This window comes from Malaclemys terrapin, chromosome 1 (assembly GCF_027887155.1).
Source record: "Malaclemys terrapin pileata isolate rMalTer1 chromosome 1, rMalTer1.hap1, whole genome shotgun sequence".
Classification (NCBI taxonomy): Eukaryota; Metazoa; Chordata; order Testudines; family Emydidae; genus Malaclemys; species Malaclemys terrapin.
The window spans coordinates 70,124,004-70,144,873 of record NC_071505.1 but is presented as its reverse complement, the minus strand read 5'-3'; the positions used below and the strand labels follow the sequence as shown (position 1 = coordinate 70,144,873).

The following is a 20,870-nucleotide window of genomic DNA, read 5'->3' as shown; positions in this document are numbered from 1 at the left end:
CCCGGTGGGAGTCAATTTAGCTGGAAGCTTCTGCTAAAATCATTAACAATGAACAGTTACTTTTGACATATAAACCATTGCACAGAATTTTTGAAACAAGACTATGCAGGTGCAAATTAGATACCTTTTAGAGCATGCTAGCAGGGTCTATGTGGGGCAATTAGACCACAATATGTTACAGTGCTTTATAAATCAGACCCTCTAGAGAGCTGTGCTATGCCATGTAGACAAGCCAAGCAGTCTCGAGTTCCTGATGACTGCTCCACTAAAAGCTAGGAGTGTCATGAAGGTGATAGGTGAAAGAGTATCAGCATTTAAATCTCTTTGAGTGCCATTTAGAAGCACTAATAATTTGCAACAGGCATTAACCATGTAATATGAAATAAGGGTACAGTTTTCGAAAGCATTTAAGTGACTGAAGAGCCTAAGTCCCATTTTGAAAAGTGACTTAGGAGGATAAGTCTCCTTGAAAGTCAATGGGACTCAGGAGCCTAAGTGCCTGAATTGATCTTAAAAATGGGACTTAGGCACTTTTAAAAAAATTATCCAAGGTTTCAAACCAAGAAAATGTCAGCCAAAAGTGATCGAAAAAAGCCTTCTAACCTAATTCAATGACTATCCTATTTAAACTATTTTCACTTGTATGGCTGTCAAGGGAGCTACTGAATAGAGACTTCTGATCCCTTTCACTCTTACTAAAATTATCCTTTGTACAGATATACAAAGAACTTCACACTCTTTCAACTCCCAATAAGACAATCTCCCTTTTGCCTGGTGACTCCAGATCCCCCCCATTCTAAATGAGGCAACCCCTATGACTGACAACACAATCAGCTTTCTATTCCCTCTGCAAACCTTGTTTCTGTGATCATTGAGCCTTGTTTTATAACAATGTTAACTAAACTGAAAAAGGAATATTTGATGTAACGGGAATGCAAATTTACTTTCAATATTCAGGGTTGACTATAATAAATAACAAATAAAGTGCGTTTTCATACCTGATACATCTGACACATAAGTAACACAGCCACCCACATGAAATGAAACACACTATTTAGAAACATCCAAAACATCCAAGGTGAACAGGTGGCAATTTGTGTAATGTATGTCCACAATCCATCCTTTGTGTAAGTAGTCTCACAATGGATTCCCCAGTCTGGAAGAAGAAAAAAAATTATAGATTTAAAAATTATATAAAATCCTCAGATCACACATTTTTTCTATATATCAATGTAGTATTTAAATTTGAACTGGTCAGAAAACTTTGACAAAATGCAATTTTTTTTTATGAAATATGGAAATAATTTTCAAAAACCTTCACAATTTGTCCCTCCTTTTCTAACCAGCTGTAATTTAAATTCACAGAGATGATAGTAAGTTAATGAAGGGCATAGAATAATAGTAACAAGGACCGTATAGAATTCTTAATGAGATATTTTTCTATAATAACTAGGTATTCTTCTATTCTAGAACACCTAAACTGGGCAGATACTAAAGCATACCTCAATTCCAATACAAAAATAGTATCAAAGTATAACTCTGATAGTGCAAATACTCATACGAGGAACTAAATGAAATATTGTACTTAAAAACAATTAAGAAAAAATGTACTCACAAGAGATACAGCCATAAATCATCCAACAGATCATAAAAAGCAAAAAGAACAGATATCCCATGAAATAGCGATGGTTCCCTGCCCCTAAAGATGAACACAAACAACATGAATTAATTTTTTCCACCTTGAGAAAAGGTCAGTAATACGCTTGATGGCTGATTTACATGTGAATTAAATTTAAATGATTTTAGGAAAACACTGCTAATTACTTTATATGAAAATGTTACTCTCTGGAAACATTATATTAGTCTGTAAAATCTATATGACTTCTTAGAATCTTGAAAATAGGTGCTTTTCTCCCTTACAATTTTGCCCTTTCAATAAGGCCAAACATTGTTTTATTTTTCTATGCTCCTACCATACTGCAGCTGAAATTCACACACGCTTGTTTAATTTACAATCTGCTTTATTGATAACAACACAGCTTTGGGAACTGTTTAGTTAACAGCTGTTGCAGAGCCAGGAAGAGCTCAAAAATTGTTTTGGTATGTCTCAAAAATACTGAATTATTTTTGTTTCTTGGCAACAGAGGGCAGGCATTTTTAATAAGACGTACAGAAAATAGAAATCTGGACAAAAATCCACATCCTCTTTTGACAATTAAAGGTATAGGACAAGTTGACCTTAAACTGCTTGACAGCCAACTGAAAAGAAAATATTCAACAAAAAGATGGATAGCCAACAATTTAGGTAAACAAGACGTTAAAAAAACTGGTTAAATTAATTAATGAAACTTAAAAAAAATTCTACTTGTAACTGAATTTAAAATGGAGTGAATGACACATAACATAACAGCATTTACTCAAAATGAAAAAGACAGTTACCTTTTCTGTAACTGGTGTTCTTCGAGATGTGTTGCTCATGTCTATTCTACAGAAGGTGTGCGTGCTCGCCACGTGCACCGGTGCTGGAAGTTTTTCCCCTAGCAGTACCTGTAGGGGGAGAGCGCCCCCTGCGACTCCTGGAGTGGTGCCTGCCTGGCGCGGTATAAGGGGAGCTGCGCGCTCCCCCCACCCTCAGTTCCTTCTTGCCAGACAACTCCGGCAGCGGGGAAGGAGGACGGGATGCGGAATAGACTTGAGCAACACATCTCAAAGAACACCAGTTACAGAAAAGTTAACTGTCTTTTCTTCTTCGAGTGATTGCTCCTGTGTATTCCACAGTAGGTGATTCCAAGCTGTATCTGCTGGAGGTCGGTAGGAGTTCACAAGTTCTTGGGACGGAGTACCACCCTGCCGAACCCGGCGTCATCCCTGGTTTGGGAGACTATCACACAGTGCGAGGTGAACGTGTGAAGCAAAGACCACGTGGCTGCCCTACAAAATGTCCTGAATAGGGACGTGGGCCACAAAGGCAGCCGACGAGGCCTGCACCCGCGTTGAATATGCCCTAAGAATACGCGGCGGCGGAACACCCACCAGCTCATAACAGGAGCGGATACACAAAGTGATCCAGTTAGACAGTCGCTGAGTGGAAATCGGCTGGCCTCTCGTGCGCTCAGCTGAGGCGACAAACAGCTGTGAGGACTTTCTGAATGGCTTGGTTCGCTCGAGGTAGAAAGCCAGAGCCCGCCTCACATCGAGCGTGTGGAGGCGGCGTTCCTCATTAGTCACGTGAGGTTTGGGGCAAAGGATTGGTAGAAAAACGTTCTGACCCATGTGGTAGGTAGAGACCACCTTCGGGAGGAACGCGGGGTGTGGGCGGAGCTGGACGTTGTCCTTATGAAAGACTGTATATGGTGGCTCAGAAGTCAGGGCCCTGAGCTCCGAGACTCGCCTGGCCACGTGATAGCAACCGGGAAGGCCACCTTCCATGAGAGGTGAGATCAGGAACACATGGCCAGCGGCTCAAACGGGGGACCCGTAAGCCGAGCCAGCACTAGATTCAGGTCCCACTGAAGGACCAGGGGTTTAGAATACGGGTAAAGCCGGTCCAACCCCTAAGGAACCGGCCGCTCATAGCATGGGAGAACACCATGTGTCCTTGCACCGGGGGATGGAAGGCCAATATGGCTGCCTGATACACCCTGACTGATGAGGGTGCCAGACCCTGGGCCTTCAGGAGGAGAAGGTAATCGAGGATAAGCTGGATCGGGGTGGCCGTCGGGGATACACCTTGGTCCGTTGCCCACCTAGCAAAACGAGACTACTTCGCCATGTAAGAGCAGCAAGTGGAGGGCCGTCTACTCTCAAAGAGGACGCGTTGAACCAGAGCTGAGCATGTCCTCTCCTCGCCACCTAGCCACTGAGTAGTCACGCCGTGAGGTGAAGAGCTGCCAGGTTGGGGTGGAGGAGACGGCCCCAGTCCTGAGAGAGCAGGTCCAGGTGGGGCGGCAATGGCCACAGTAGAGCCACCGCCAAGCCCAAGAGGATCCCGTACCAGTGCTGCCTGGGCCACGCTGGGACAATGAGGACGACCCTGGCCTTGTCCGTCTTTATTTTCTCTGGGACCCTGCTGATCAGCAGGAATGGGGGGAAGGCGTATAGGAGTTGGCCTGCCCTGGTCAGGATGAAAGCATCAGAGATAGTGCCCCTCCCCAGACCCCCCCGGAATAGAACCAGGGCCATCGTCGGTTCTGTCAGGTTGCAAACAGGTCCACCCGGGGAGTTCCCCACATCCGGAAAAGCTGAAAGGCCACTTCCAGATGTAGGGACCACTCATGCTGAGAGGAAAAGTCCCTGCTCAAGCGATCCGCTCTCACATTCTGGGCACCTGGTAGGTGAAAAGCTTTTAGGTGGATGTCGTGGGCTATACAGAAGTCCCACAGGCTGAGGGCTTCGTGGCAGAGGGCGGAGGATCAGGCCCCGCCTTGCCTGTTGATATAGAACATCGAGACCGTGTTGTTCGTGAAAACCCTGACTACCTTGCCCTTCAAGTGCGAGTGGAAGGCCGTACACGCCAGCCACACCGCCCTGAGTTCCTTGACATTTATGTGAAGGGTCAGGTCTTGCAGAGACCACCGGCCTTGGGTCTGAAAACTGCCGACATGGGCTTCCCAGCCCAGGTCCAATGCATCGGACACCAGCTCCACTGACGGGGCCCAGTCCCTGAACGGCACTCCTCGGAGCATGTTGCTCGGTGTGGACCACCACCGTAGGGAGGCGGTCACAGAGTTTGGCACGGTAAGGACCTTGTCCAACCTGTCCGTGGCTTGGGAGAACTGTGAGGCCAACCAGAGTTGTAGGGGCCTCATCCTGAGCCTGACCACATACGTGCACACTGACATGTGACCTAGCAGCTGTAGGCAGGACCTGGCTGTCGGCACCGGGAACCTTACGGTTGAGTAGATGAGCCCTTTCAGAGTCTCCAACCTGTCTGGGGGGAGAGAGACCCTGGCCGACATCGCTCCAGGAGCACCCCGATACACTCTATGTGTTGGATCGGGACTAACGTGGACTTGGCATTGTTTACTAAGCACAGGCACAGGGCGGTGCATGTGGACAGGAGGAGTGCCACATGATCCCTCACCAGCGACCGGGAGGTGCCCTTGACTAGTCAAGTATAAGGGGGTAGCCGTGTTAGTCTGTATCTACAAAAACAACAAGCAACAACAATTATGCCTGCATCTGTAACTTTCACTCTATGCATCCGAAGAAGTGAGGTTTTTACTCACGAAAGCTTATGCCCAAATAAATCTGTTAGTCTTTAAGGTGCCACCAGACTCCTTGTTGTTCTTGACTAGTCAGTCATCCAGATAGGGGAATATCTGGATGCCCCAGCGTCTGAGGTAGGCTGCTATTACCGACACGTACTTTGTAAACACCCTAGGGGCAGTGAACAGACCAAACGGGAGGACCATGAATTGGTAGTGATTCTGTCCCACCACAAAACGGAAGAAGCACCTGTGCCCCTCAAATATGTGGCTATGGAAGTACGCGTCCTGTAGATCGAGGACCGCATACCAACCCCTGGGATCCAGGGAGGGTATGATGGAGGCCAGGGAAACCATGCGAAACTTGAGTTTTACCAAGTACTGGTTCAGACGTCGCAGGTCCAGTTTGGGTCTGAGCCTTTGGGATAAGGAAATACTGGGAGTAATACCCTTGCCCAGGAACTCCTTGGGCACCGCCTCTATCGCTCCTAGTTCCAGGAGCCTTCCGACCTCCTGCTCGAGCAGAGCCTCGTGTGATGGGTCCCCTAAGAGGGACAGGGGCGGGGGGTGGTTGGGCAGGTAGGAGGTAAACTGGAGGGTGTAACTTGGGAGATGGTGTTGAGGACCCAACAGTCCGAGGTGATCTGCGACCATTCCGGGAGGAACGCACACAATCGATTGGAAAAAGGGAGCTTTATTGGGGGTGGATCCCTGCAGAAAACTGGCGGGGTACCCCCGAGCATCCCGTCAAAACTGCCTTTTACCCGCCTGCTTGCCCTTAGAGGACCCAGGCTGTGGGGTAGGCTGGTATTTTCTTTGCGGGTGTTTCTTATAGCCCCGTTACTTCTTATGTGCAGCCTCGTATTTCGGGAGAGCGGCCTATGCGGGAGCCTCCTGTGGCTTGAACTTGGCTTTTGCCGGAGCAGGGACATAGAGGCCCAGGGTCTGGAGGGTTGTACGGGAGTCTTTCATGCTGTGCAGCTTTGTGTCTGTTTCCTCCGCAAACAGTGCCTTCCTCCTTTCCCTCAAAAGGGAGCTCCTGCATCGATGACTGCGCCTCGCTGGATAACCCAGAGACTAGAAGCCAGGACGCCTGTCTCATGGACACCGCCGAGGCTAGGGACCGTGCGGCCGTGTCCGCTGCATCCGAAGTGGCTTGCAGAGACGCCCTTGCGGTGGCTGCCTCTTCCTCCATGAGCGCCTTAAACTCCTTTCTATCGGGCTCCTGGAGGGAGTCTTTGAACTTGGGGAGATTAAACTTGTAGCGACCCAGGAGAGCCTGATGGTTTGCTACCCTCAGCTGGAAGCTTGATGACTAATACATTTTTCTCCCCAAAGCATCCAGCCTCCGAGAGCCTTTGTTCTTGGGGTTTGCGCTGGCTGCCCCTGTCACTCCCTGTGTTTGACTGACTCAACCACCAAGGACTTGGGTGCCGGGTGGGTATACAGATACTCGTGCCCCTTAGTGGGTACGAAGTACTTGTGCTCTGCCTTCTTAGAGATGGGAGCCAATGAGGCTGGCGTTTGCCACAGTGCATTTGAAATTTTTGCCACCCCTTCATGGAGCGGCAAGGCCACCCTGCCCGGTGCCGAGGAGGACAGCACACTGAACAGGGAGTCTGAGAGCTCTTCCATTTCCTCAGCCTGGAGATGGAGGCTCGCTGCCACCCTTTTTAGTAAGCCTCCGGACGGGGCGAGGAGGCTGGTGTGGTACTTTGGGTGTTGGCCGGCACCGGAGGATCCACCCCCTGGTCGGATTCCAGGCACAGCACCGAGGAAGCAGGACCCGTCGACTCCTTTCTCGGCGGTCTAAGGATGGAGGCTGATGGTGCTTCAGACGCTCCAGCCACCGAGTGAGCCCCCACCAGGGGCTGCGCCGGAGGCCACAGTGCCCACTGGTACCACTGGGCCAGCCACGATGCACGGTGCCATTGCACTTGCTGAGGCACTGGTGGGGCCGGCTGATCAGGCTGGCTAGTCTGGCCTGTAGATGGGTGACTGTGAGCGGAGGTCGGGCTGGTGTATGATTCTCTGCTGCCTCCGGACCGGGAGCAGCGGCGGTGCTAGGATCTACGTCGACTGTGGGACCGCGGCCTCGAGGCGGGAGAACGCCACCGATGGTAGTAGCTGCTCTGTGAGCCATCTCGACGGGCGGACCCGCGGCGGTGAGGAGCTGGCGATCGACGCCCGGAGCTACGGTGCCTTGGTGGAGACTTTGAGCAGGATTCCAAGCAGGAACGGCGTTGACGATCATGCCGCAACCGACTGTGGTATTCCCTCCCTTTCTGAGCTTGCTTCATGAAGACGAGCGGTGGGAGTCCCGATTGGATGGTACCCATCCAGATAGTCTGACCGGCGTCGAGGGCGATCCACATAGACTGAGCCCTGAACGGTCACTAGGCGGTGAGTGGTGTCGGGAACGTTCCCTCGACCTAGACCAAGGACTACCCAACATGGATCTAGTCTCGGTCCCAAACTTCCCTCGGTGCCGTTGCGAGGAGGGAGTCTTTCCAGTCCTCCTGGCATGCCCCGTGGAAGGGGAGCGGTGCCGACTAGTTGAGGGTACTGGAGGGTCTCCGCGCACCGATGCCACGGTGCCAGGTACCGGATCAGAGCAGCATGCCGGAGTTGGGGCAGCGCCAACTCCATCAGGATGGCCTGGAGTCTAATGTCCCTTTCTTTTTTAATCCGGGGCTTGCAGATCTTACACCTTTCACTGATATGGGTTTCTCCCAAGCAGTGCAGACAGTCTGTGTGCGGGTCACTCTTTGGCATAGAACGCCTACAGGAGCCGCACGACTTAAATCCCGGGGCACGGGGCATGCCCCAGCCCGGGCTCACTAACTAACTAACTAAACTTCACTGAAAACTAAACTGACTACTGAAGGTACTACTGAATGAACGGTTCTGGGGACAAGCTGCAGCAAGGCTGGAGCTGAGCAATTCTGACGCACCTTCACTGGCTGCAAGAAGGAACTGAGGGTGGTGGGGAGTGCACAGCTCCTCTTATACCGTGCCAGGCAGGCGCCACTCTCCCCCTACAGGTACTGCTAGGGAAAAAACTTCCGGCCCTGGTGCACTTGGCGAGCAGGCACACCTACTGTGGAATACACATGAGCAATCACTCGAAGAACCACCACTTTTGCCATGTGTTAATATACCTGACAGTTGCATTTCTAATACTGTGATCCAAATAGTGTATATATACAAATAAATGTAACTACTCAACTTTCCCTCAATTTGTAGAATACATTCACTAGAGCACGCCAATGACCCTAGAGGTGCACTAACCACACAGGCACTACACAGATGATAATAGGCTAAAAAAGTTGTGTTCCTCTGTATCCAAGCAACAGAGTACTTAATTGGTCATTTATGTCAAATATTTTGCCTATTAAACCAAGAGCTTCCTCCAGAGGCAAAAAATAATCAAGTGCTTTTAACAAGTGAAATGAACAAATAAATAAGACAAAAGCAGAAAACCCAAACATACAAGTTAGAACAAGCACACAAGGCACTTCCTTCCTCCAAAATCAAAGAGCTTCCTTCATCTGTAAACATGTTGTAATGTTGCTTTTATAAGCAAAGAATATATGAGAAATGATGCTGGAAGTACCTCAAGTATGTGTTGGGAGGTGAGTGAGAGAGAGAGAGAGAGTGTGTGTGTTGTGAGAGAGAGAGAGAGAGAGAGAGAGAGAGAAGGGGCACGTGAACACATGCTGCTGGCTGTGCGTGCTCTGCTAATCAGCTGGGCGGCACTTGAATCTCTCCTGTGCAGCCGCCCAAGTGCGCAGCTTACAGGGAACAGTTTCAGGGACACATGGGGAGGGGCGAAGGGTGGGGGTAGAGGGACAAATGGGGATGGGGCAGATGTGCCTGACTGAATGAGAGTCAAAAGAACTGTTCCATACTTCTCTCACCCACACCCAACAACCTTCCAGGTTCACTGCCAGGCTCCTTCCCAGCAATAACTTCCCTCTCCCTCAGGTCCCCATGACTCAACTCCCCTGACTCCCCCAAGCCTTTGCACTGCTTCTGAGGGGTGCGGGAAACACAGTTCTGTATTGTAGTTTAAATGATTACTCAAAGTTTTGTATTAATATGCCTAGTAAGGAATCTATTTGTCAAAAAAACATTTCCTGAATCTTTTTTGTTGCATTATTTCAGACTTGCTTGCTGACAAGTATCTTGAAATAATTGAAACTGGCATGATTATACTGTGTTATTTTGACAAATAAAATATTCAGAATTTTGCAGAATTTTAAAATATTGTGCACAGAATTTTTAATTTTTTTGTGCAGAAATTCCCCAGGAGTAGAAAATCCACCTAGATGGCAAGCCATCTTGAATCTACTGACACATAGCAAAGAATTAATTGAGCATTTGGCTACAGTTCCCTAATGGAAAATACTTGTTTGTGAGTTTACCTGTTACCCAGACTTTAATTTCCTAGTTCTCCATGCTTCATGTCATATATATTAAAGAGACTAATCACCACTGTAGTCAGTATATGCTCTCTTGTTTTTGTAGGAAATGAAAAAGCTGCTGGTTTGATAAGTAACTGAAAATGTGATTAATGATTTGCATTAGAGTTCATATTTGACAAAAACATACGTACATACTGTTTATGTGGTGTTATAATTATTGCTGAAATAAAATGTTTAAAAATTAATAGGGATGAAAGCAGTTTACTTAGGACTTTTCTACACAGAACAGAAATTTGCACAAGAGGAGTTTGCTTTCTAAAGCACACTTATGTGTCGCACGCGAACTGGCCTGTTTAGAGTCTGTTGGTGCAATCTTTTTAATTCATGTTAGCAGGAACACCATGGGTCAGTTAGTGCATGTTGGTGCACTTTAGAAATCACACCCCTCTACTGCACATTTCTGCTCCATATAGATAAGCCCTTAGAAACAAAGCTATAAGTACTTATGTGTGGATTAGTAACAGAGAGAAGAACTGTGAATAATGCAATGAATCAGAAAAAAAGAAAATTCAGGCTGAACATCAAGATGCTTTTGGTAATACTGAAGACCTAGAATAGTCTTTCGCAGGAAGTTGTCAGAAACCATGTTACTGTGGTCATTAAAAACAGGAATTTACAAAGTACAGAGGAATATACTGTAGAGAACGATCCTGCATTGAGAAAGGGGTGGACAAACTGACTAACTGTATTTTTCCCCTCTCTATTTGTTAAGGGTCCATATTTGAGCAATCACTTACCTACGCAGTTACCCACCCATGGGCAGTGGTGGTCAAACTTTGCTATACATCGATTGCACACGCCACAATGTTTGGACCTCACTGGCTTCCGTATCTGTTTGACAGATATTTATGGACATATAATTACAAAAAGCTTTACAGCAAAGTGAAAGGAAAAGTCTGACAGATTTATACTGGTGGGGAAAAAAATGAATTTTAATGCATGTTAAAATACTTTGCTGCTGTTAATCCCTTAGATCAAGGTCAACAGGAATTTAAAAGCTTAATGGATAATTCAGATTCCATTAAACAATTAGTGTATTGAAATTTCATCATACATCAGCTATGGTATGTATGGTACAAAAATCTATTTAAAATATTTTCCCTTAAATAAAAATGTTGCATCTTAAAAAGTATCAAATATTTATTTCTCTTTCCATCCACCCCAAACCCGTCTAAATCCTCTAGGTATCTAAGTTTTGGGTGCGGATTTGTTTCATTTCAGCTATTTAATATTGACAGAGTATTACATTATGATTGAGATTATTCTTTGGGCATTATTCATAAAAGAACCCTAATGGAAACAGAATGCTGTTAATTAAGCCTATTTATCAATTCAAGAATATGAATTTAAAGAGAACTTCCAATGGGACTTTTGCTCCAATGTTCACTTTGACAATTTTGAAAACCACTTCCAAACTGAATATATTTTGTAAATTAAATATTAAATGGTTATGATGACAAATCAAGAACAAAATACATGAACAAACCTTGAAATACAAAATATATGTACAAACCTTGAAATTAAAATACATTTAAACTTTAAAATGAAATATTTAAAAACCAACTTCATTTTTACGTATCCCTTTAAATCTGAATTTAAAGGTTCTATGTTTATTATACAAAAATGAATGACACCACAAACATGATAGAAGAAGTATTTCCATTATGTGTTTGTCATGTTATTAATTCTTCCATGGGAAATAAAATGCATACTTCAGGTCTCAGTAGGTAAGTGCAGGAAGAAATTATTTTTAAACACTGTGTTTCAAAATGTAAACATAACTTGCAAGTCTAAGCAACTAATCCACAGACAATTAGGAAATGTTAAAACACTTCAGAATTTAAAGAAACTTTCCAGTTAACCTGGAAAATAGCTAGACAGTTTTGACACAAAGCAAAAGATACTTCTTTTTCAGGCTCAATGTGTCATTTAACCCAAAGTTTGTTCTAACCCATTTTAAAATAAAATAATTCTGTTTTGGAAGGCTTTGTGAAGCTTACTTATCTCTTAAGAGCCTTCCTCAAATAGATTTTATTTTACATAGGTCCTGAAACAACTAATCTGCAATGCATATACCAAAAGGGGTTTTCCTTTGTATGGTAGAAGGGAGTATAATACAATATTTCAAGAAGCTCTCACAATAACTAAATATGATTTTGTGATGTTGCCTATACAGATCAACAAAAGACTAAATTACATGTGTATATAGACACACATATACATATATGTACGTAGGTACATCATGTTACATTACATTAAAAAAAATCAATGAAAGTACTTCAGTTTCACAAAACCTCTGAAAGTATTAAAATTTTTAAAAAACCATTACAATTCTCATGATTTCAGTAGAAAAAGGCCTAAACATTTTGTTAAACCAGCAACGGCAATTCTGAGTCAAATTGAAATGTTTACTGCAAATATTCATAATTCTCCCCTTTTTCCCATCCCCAAAAAATCGCAGAATACAAAAGGTACATAAACTTCTCCACAGACTTTTCTTTTTTATAATACAAAACTTCTTCAACCAGGATTCTTGGGAGAAACTGAATGCTTGTTCAAAATGTAACAGTTTTGCTACATAGCTTGAAGTTGCTGAAAGGATGTGACAACCAATCACACTGGTTTATTTCAATAAACCTTTTATAAAAAGTTATTTCTATTTGTCAAAACTTTGCAGCTTCTCACAAGATGTGTCCTGTATAAATAGGTCAGAAGGGGACACTGTGTCCATCTAGTCCAACTTCCGTATAACACAGGCCACAGAACTTCCCCACCCTCATGGCTCTTCTCTCAACCCTCTCCAATTTATCAACATCCTTCTTAACTTGTGGGCACCAAAACTGAATGCAGTATTCCAGCAGGGGTCGCACAAGTGCCAAACACAAAGGTTGTCATAACTATAAAGGGAAGGGTAATAGCTGTCCTGTGTACAGTACTATAAATCCCTCCTGGCCAGAGACTCCAAAATCCTTTTCCCTGTAAAGGGTTAAGAAGCTCAGGTAACCTGGCTGGCATCTGACCTAAAGGACCAATAAGGGGACAAGATACTTTCAAATCTTGGGGGGGGGGAAGGCTTTTGTTTGTGTTCTTTGTTTGGGAGTGTGTTCGTTCTCGGGACTGAGAGGGACCAGACATCAATCCAGGTTCTCCACATCTTTCTAAACAAGTCTCTCCTATTTCAAACTTGTAAGTAAATAGCCAGGCAAGGCGTGTTAGTTTTCCTTTGTTTTCTCAACTTGTAAATGTACCTTTTACTAGAGTGTTTATCTTTGTTTGCTGTACTTTGAACCTGAGACTAGAGGGGAGTCCTCTGAGCTCTTTAAGTTTGATTACCCTGTAAGGTTAATTTCCATACTGATTTTACAGAGATGATTTTTACCTTTTTCTTTAATTAAAAGCCTTCTTTTTAAGAACCTGATTGATTTTTCCTTGTTTTAAGATCCAAGGGTTTTGGATCTTGATTTTCCAGGAGTTGGTGGGAGGAAGGAGGGGGGATGGTTAATTTCTCCCTGTTGTAGATCCCAGGGGGGTTGGAACTTGATTCACCAGGAGTTGGTGGGAGGAAGGAGGGGGAATGGTTAATTTCTCCTTGTTTTAAGATCCAAGGGGTTTGGATTTGTTTTCACCAGGGATTTGGTGAAGGTTTTTCAAGGCTTCCCAGGAAGGGAATCCATTGAAATGGTGGCAGCCGAACCAGAGCTAAGCTGGTAGTTAAGCTTAGAAGTTTTCATGCAGGCCCCTACATTTGTACCCTAAAGTTCAAAGTGGGGATCCAGCCTTGACAAAGGTAAAAGAACCTCTCTACTCCTACTCGAGATTCCCGTCTCCTTTAACAGCAGCATCATGCTGGAAGCACACATTCAGCACATACCTTTTTCAGAGTAACTGCTTCTCAGGATAGTCTCCCCCATCCTGCTAAGTATGGCCTACATTCTTTGTTCCTTTGTGTTTACATTTAGCTGTATTAAAATACTGTACATACAGCTCTACCCTGATATAACGCTGTCCTAGGGAGCCAAAAAAATCTTACCGCTTTATAGGTAAAACCGCGTTATATCGAACTTGCTTTGATCCGCCGGAGTGCGCAGCCCTGCCCCCCTGGAGCACTGCTTTAAGCGTTATATCTGAATTCGTGTTATATCGGGTCGTGTTATATCGGGGCAGAGGTGTAGTTTGTTCACACCCAGATTACCAAGCGATCCAGACTGCTCTTCATTATTTACAGCTCCCCCGGTTTTTGTATCATCTGCCTAAATATGGATTCTGATGTCCAACATTAAGGCGGCCAACTTTGAAAAGGTTGCCAACTATAGTAACATAGGCCCACGTTCGGCTTAAGCAGGCTACGGTTTCAAACTGAGTTTGGATTTTTAGCATGAGTGGTAGGACTGAAGCATGTAAAAGGATGAGATCATAAGAAAACACAAGTTATTTGTGTTAATCTTGTAGTGACCCTTAAAAATACCAGTGTTATCTCATTTAAGGTTTGGGATGAGGTAATAGAAATAAAGAAAATATGGTTAATGGGCACCAGGAATTGTAAATAATTGGTTTGTTTAGTTTAGTATAAAGAAACGTGTAGTTTGGTAGTCAAAGAGAAATACAGCCTAACGAGATAAGATGCAAACCTTGAAGAAAGAGGCCCAGTCATTAATCTTCTCTTGACCGGGGCAGAAGACAAGGTTCAAACTTAGCTGCTTCATCTGGAGTTAGAAAGGTCTGACAACAAACAATAACATCACCTTTTTCTTATAGTGTATTAAAAAAGCAAGGTTTTCTAGGGGTACTTTGTCAGTGCCTTTCCTTATTCCTCTGGAGACACGCCATGATGGGAAGGTCCCTACCAGGTCTGATCCTGTTGAGAGTATTTTAGCCAGTACACCTCTACCCCGATATAACGTGACCTGATATAACATGAATTTGGATAGAACGCAGTAAAGCAGCGCTCGGGGGGGGGTGGGGTGGGGGGCGGGGCTGTGCAATCCGGCGGATCAAAGCAAGTTCGATATAACCTGGTTTCACCTATATTGCGGTAAGATTTTTTGGCTCCCAAGGATAGCGCTATATCGGGGTAGAGGTGTATTTATAACTGTATTGCTTTTGGGTACATAATACAAGAGTATATGCTTACCCTTGTACATTTATCATGAAGTGGCCATTGAATTAATGGAGGAATGCTTGTGCGGAAACTGAGTCATGGTAAACCTTAATAAACTTATTAAGAAAATAATTTTCAATACCAATAATACAATTTAGCATGTTCTTGGATCTTGATTTGCTTTTTTCATGCCAATGCCACATAACAGACTGCTACAAAGGACATTATGCAGCTGACCCTTCTGTTGGGACTAGGGAGGCAGAAGGCCTTTTCTTATATAGCAGATAGCTCCTATTCCCAACTGCATGGAACTTTAGGTAACAAGATGGGTTCTGCAGCTCAGATAGAACCATTACTATTAAAATGGGGTTAAGATTATTAGTTAAGTGTTTCCTCTTAATAGCAGCAAAAGGCCAATGCTTGGCCATTTGGATTAATAAAATTGTACTGGTATGTGTGCATATTTAAGAAAATTTGACCATTTTTTAAAAAGTTGGCATATTGTTATTAGTATTCCATCTCATGCTTTGCACGAGTATGTACTATTAGTAGACTTTACAGTCTTTTATATTTGCTAATCACATTTTAAAAGGAATGTGCATATCATGTTTTCTTGTGGAACTGGATAGCTGCCCTTGTTCTCTTGAAGCTGATTTCCATTTTAAAATGTTTTGTGGAGGGGTGTGAAAATTAGTATTTTTTCTTTTTAAGATGATAGCCAAATTAAAAAAGTCCAGCTCACTTTTGAAAGAAACTATTTTCATACTCTAAAGGAGATTATTTTAGTTATGCCAATGGCAGACAGAATGCTGTAAAGCCCAACACCAGAAAAAAATTGACACATCAATGTAAAATATTATTTAAAAACAGGATTGAATAGTGCATTTAAAATTGTATAAAATTAGTTATCCAATTCTCTTTTTAATAAAAAAAATTAACACACATATTTCCCTTAACCCTATGTCCTTTCCAGTTAGCCTAACAATCAGAAAGTCCTAGAAATGTGAAGAGCTAGGAATGGTTCACTAGTTTTCCAAAACTGAAGCAATTACATTTAGTTTGGTTTGGTTTAGATATACTTCAAAGTTAAAATAAGGTGTTCACAAAGATACAAGATTTAGCATGAATTTTGTCCCCTAGTAAGCATGAAGTTAAAACAAAGACTCTGATCCTCTAACTAAGAACATGGGGGTGTACTGTTGAACCTGCATGGAGGCTGACTTCCAGCGGGCTCTGCATGGATGCAGCAATCCATTTACACACTATCAGTTGCAGGATTGAATCAAAGTTAGCAAAACTCAATCCATAGGGTGTTCTCCATCACAATTTTTCTGCCATGCCGTTCCTTGATTTTACCTGCTGATATAGAAACTATCATTTGATCTATAGAAATAGCTAATACTTCATTAATGAGAAAACAACTTTACATTATACAAAGGTATAATTTAAAGTCGTCATCTTTTTTATTGTCAGATAATTATCTAAAGAAAAATGGTTTCTCAGACTGAATGATTGCATAAATGATTGTATGCCATATGGAAACTGCTAAACAAAGCACTCCTTTAATATTGTTAATTAAAAAGTATGCTCTTCCAAATAAATGTCAAAACACAAAAGGGTTTAAAAGTGTACAGGTATTAAGAAAACAATAATGCTTATAAAGTCATCTGCAAGCATGCCTGGAAGTACAAAATACATTTGTCAGTACTGTGAACTGAAGGTCAATGCTATCTCATCAGTGCATTAGCTAAACACAAGAAAAAATTAGATGAAAGTTCTCAACCGCAACCCAATAATTGGATATTATTAATCAACTTGCAGAAGCGAAAAAACTATTAAACTAAATTCTGTGGATAAATGTTTCAGCTCAAGGCAATCAGGATACTGAAGAAACTATTTAACTACAATATTGATCTACAGCATTTAATTTCGTTAGTTTTACTGAAATTTCACAAGTGAGTGAATTTAGGAAGCAAAAGAGCCAACCCATATACAAACTAAACAAACACATTAGATGTGAGTCAACGAGATCAAATATTGGGCTAAATTCTACTCTCATTTACATCAATCAGTACAATCCCATTTACTTCAGAATGGTTGCACAGGGAGAGCAGAATTTCACCCCAACAATCTTCAGAATATGTAGCATGCCCAGCAAATAATTTTTTACTTGGTAAAGACACTTAGATTCTAGCATTATGTTACCATTAACGAATTCTCTGCATAAAGTCAAAATGATCTACCCCCCTGACATTTCCACAATTCTTATGAACAGACCCACTTGAGCTTTTTGGAAAACACTATTTTGATATAAGTTTTTTTAAACAACATCCATCTCTGAAATAACATGGAGAAAAGGGCGGCGGGGGGTGTGGGGGGGAGAGAAAGGGAAATCTAATTTATTTACTATATAAATTTCCAGTTTTGCCCACCACACACAACCTCTCTCCCCCAACACTGATATTTACATTTCAATTAAGTGGAAACAAAAATAAATGAGTAAAAATAAAAAGCATACTACCAAACAGGTACTGCAGAATATACTGAGGTCCAGACTTCCTGTCTCTGCAAGTTCAACTATTGTCTTCAGAAGAAACAAACAAGAAATAAAATTAGTATTTAAACTTTTAAACACATACCCATCTAATTTCCAATGTTAAATGATTTCTGTAGCTCATAATCAGGCCTGTATGCTCAGACTATCTCAGGCTTTGCCTACACCAGAATATTTAATTTAAATAAATTTTAAACCTATTTAAACTGGTGCAAAACTCTATGTAGACACTTATTTCCAATTAAAAGTGGCTTATTTAGTTTCTTCTTAGTTGATTTAAGCTAAATAGATATAAAGCAGGTTTAGACTGATTTAGCACATCCACACAGAATTTAGCACACAGGTTTAACTAAATTGATTTTAAAATCAGATTTAAACTCAAACTATTTTGCATTTTGATAAATCCTCAGAGATTACCTTCCAGTCAGGACCCATCAGTCAAGAAGGAGAAATTTAAGTTCAGTGGTATACAGTCCAAAGTCTCAAAACTGCAATTACCTACTCCATAGAATGTTCATCTCTTAACCACAAAAGCAGTAATAAAAGCCAAACCTCCAACCCACTATGCATCATGCTATGCTTATGGATCAAGTGATATACAATGGTGGATTTCAGTTACAACATCCCAATTTCCTTACATTAAATTAGATCCTTTCATTTTATGTGTCCTTCCAGTATCTATTTTGTTTTTGGAATAGTGGTGACTTATTACTCTAGGAAATGAAGAGAGTCTACATTTCCAACAACCTTTATATTTCAGCAGCTGAAGATTGTGCCACAAGAGGCTTTTATATAAAGTCTGCAGTGTCTGGAAAATATATATTCACGGATTTCAAAGGAACTGTCCTGAAAATGTCTTTTGCCAAAGCTACTTTTCTTAGCCCAGGAAGAATTAACTCCGATTAGCATAAATAGTTAAGGAATAAAATTAAAGACCGATATGCTTGTCTAATTTGTACCTTCAGCCATAGTACATGAAATATATTTTAACCGTAGTTCTGGGTTTTAAGTGCCCTGTCACATTGGTGTCTTTGGATCCATATGATTTTAACTCCTTTCTCACCTCTCCTGATTAGAAAAGGAGCAGAAGGTACTTATGACTATTCTGTTAATGTAACAAGCCAAACAAAGTTGGTATGCAAGAAGGTTTACCTTTACTTCCTGGTTGAGATGATGGCCACCAAGGGGGATACCTCAATTGAAGATCCCCAAATGCCTTTTCAATTCTTCCAAGACACTACATGGAGGAACTGGCAGGGGGTGAATATGGAAATACACTAGATCCCCGGGCTCCTTCTCCAAAGCAGCCAGTAAACGCTACAGTCAAGGGTTCAGGGATAAAACGGGGCCTTATAGTCCTCTCTGCAGAAATCAGAGGAACCAACTGTGGCACTAAGACCAGCAGCCTCTCCTCCCTCCTCCAAACGGGAAGCAGTAGCAGTTTCATTCTCCCTTTACTCTTTCCTCTCTCTAACAATCCCTTCCTCTATGCTACACTTCAATTCCAAGTGACTCCTCCAAAAAACTAATATAAATAAAACAAATAGATGAAAAACAAAAGAGACAGAACTAACAGGAGGCATGTCTACCATCACCGTGATCACTTTGGGCTGGCTTTTGATACCCTCTTGCATGTTTGGGACCTCTCCACAAGTAGTTCCATTGAATTCAATGGGAGTAATTGTAGAATAAAGCACTATTCAACATGGTCCTTTGCTTATACAATACACTGCATGCCTTTTACTCTTTGGGGACTGTTTTCCTGTATGTTTGTTCAGTGACCAGTACAATCCAGGGCAGATCCTCCTGATTGGTGCCTTTGGGCACTACCATAATAAAAGTAAATAAATTCCTACTACTACAACTAATAATAATTTCAATGCAGTTTGGAAAGTGGGGAGTTGCCTGAACTACTTCAAATTAGTCTAGGAAGCAGAACTACATCATTGAAAAGGGCAAGCATGTCAAAAGAAAAAACACCTGGAAACTCGGATGTTGCTGGCATTTCCAGATATACTTACCGTGGTCTGTTGGATTGCCCTGCCTATTTGTTCAACAGGGAGGGGAAGCACAAATTATTTGGTGCCCTGACTTTTGTTCACTTTAAGATAAGTTACGAAGCAAAGTGGGGAAACTACTACAATGCCCAGAATATTTTATGCCGGTCCTTTTTATGATGGTCCATTCTAGAGTTGAATTAGTTGCAAAGTGTCTGCATCAAAAAAATCCATAACATTAGCACAGTGACAAAATCCTGATGGAAGAAGACTGGAAACTGGCTAATTTTTTATTTAGACCCTGATTCGGCAAAGCACTGAAGCATGTGCTTAATTTGAAGTAGGTGAGCAGTGACTTCAATGGGACTCCTGTGTTTATGTGGTTTGCTGAACTGAGGCCACAAAGGGGCTTACTTACTACTCTATGAAGTGTTAAAATTCTACTTAATTATGTCGTCCTGCTGAAGGAATGGTACTTAGATTGGACTAGCCCAGCATCCAACTTGGTGGATGCACAGTAACAGAAAAGCAATTCTGGATGCCTGAATCTGCACATTCACAGTTGTTTTTTTAATATCAATCTATCCTGTAAACAAAAATAATCTAAATCCTGGAAGAGTCCCCACTTGTAATGCCAACCTCATCAGAGATTACTACTCGGCACATGGACAAATATATAATTCCAGGGAGCCTGATGTCATTCCACTTTGATTTGCAGTGAGTTGCATAGCATGCTTGAGAGTGGGATTTCCAAAAACACTTAAGTGAGTCAGGAGCACAAGTCTCACTGATTTTCAATGGGACTTGTACTCCTAACTCCTTAAGGGGCTTTTGAAAATCTCTCCCATAAACTAATGGAAGAGGTTACTGCTGCTCTCATTTTGGGAATTTGTGATTGCTAGGTTTGATTGCTCAAAAACTTCATTTCAATAAAGGGCAAGTTAGAACTGCTAACAGTAATGGGCTTGAGCATCAGAAAATTATCATGGTAAAAGATTATAAATGCATCTGGTCATAAATTATATGCCAAGATGAATTACTCTCAAATGCCAATGAAAGCTAATCAGAGATGTCTATCTCAGAACCGAAGAAGAAGCTTGACTCAAACAGAATTCAATGTTTTGTCAGTAGAAGCTCTAGCTTTATTGGTATAGTATATTTAAATTACAGTAATTTGTACATTTTATTTATTTTTAAAACAGAATAGGCAAAATCTTTAAGCAATGACATTTAAAGTGACAGCTAGTGTAACACCGATAGACTCCGGTCGTCGGTGGGCGGGACTGAATCTGGGACTTCTGGAGCTTAGTGTACGAGCTTTACAGCACGAGCTAAAAGCCAACTGCTTTTTAGCTAAGGCTGTACAGCAGACTCATTTAACTCTCTGTAAGCTGTCTCAGTGCCACTCGATGGGACAGAACACCACAGCCAGGAGGTGTGGGGGTTACATACTTCCCTTAGCTGAGGAAGCGCGTCCCGAGCTTCAGTGACTTCCCAGTTGAAATCTGGAAGAGTCCCCACTTGTAA

General features: G+C 42.5%; 1 protein-coding gene across 1 annotated transcript in view; it reads right to left on the bottom strand.

The window, feature by feature from the left end:
• The window catches only part of ZDHHC17 (zinc finger DHHC-type palmitoyltransferase 17), a 123,503-nt gene that overhangs the window by 11,771 nt on the left and 90,862 nt on the right, over positions 1-20,870 (bottom strand). Inside the window, exons 12-15 of the mRNA XM_054027001.1 lie at positions 17,314-17,376; positions 10,432-10,525; positions 1,616-1,699; positions 999-1,156 (exon numbers count right to left, since the gene is read on the bottom strand). Of these exons, the coding sequence (XP_053882976.1) occupies positions 999-1,156; positions 1,616-1,699; positions 10,432-10,525; positions 17,314-17,376 (399 nt within the window). The remainder of the gene's footprint in view (positions 1-998; positions 1,157-1,615; positions 1,700-10,431; positions 10,526-17,313; positions 17,377-20,870) is intronic.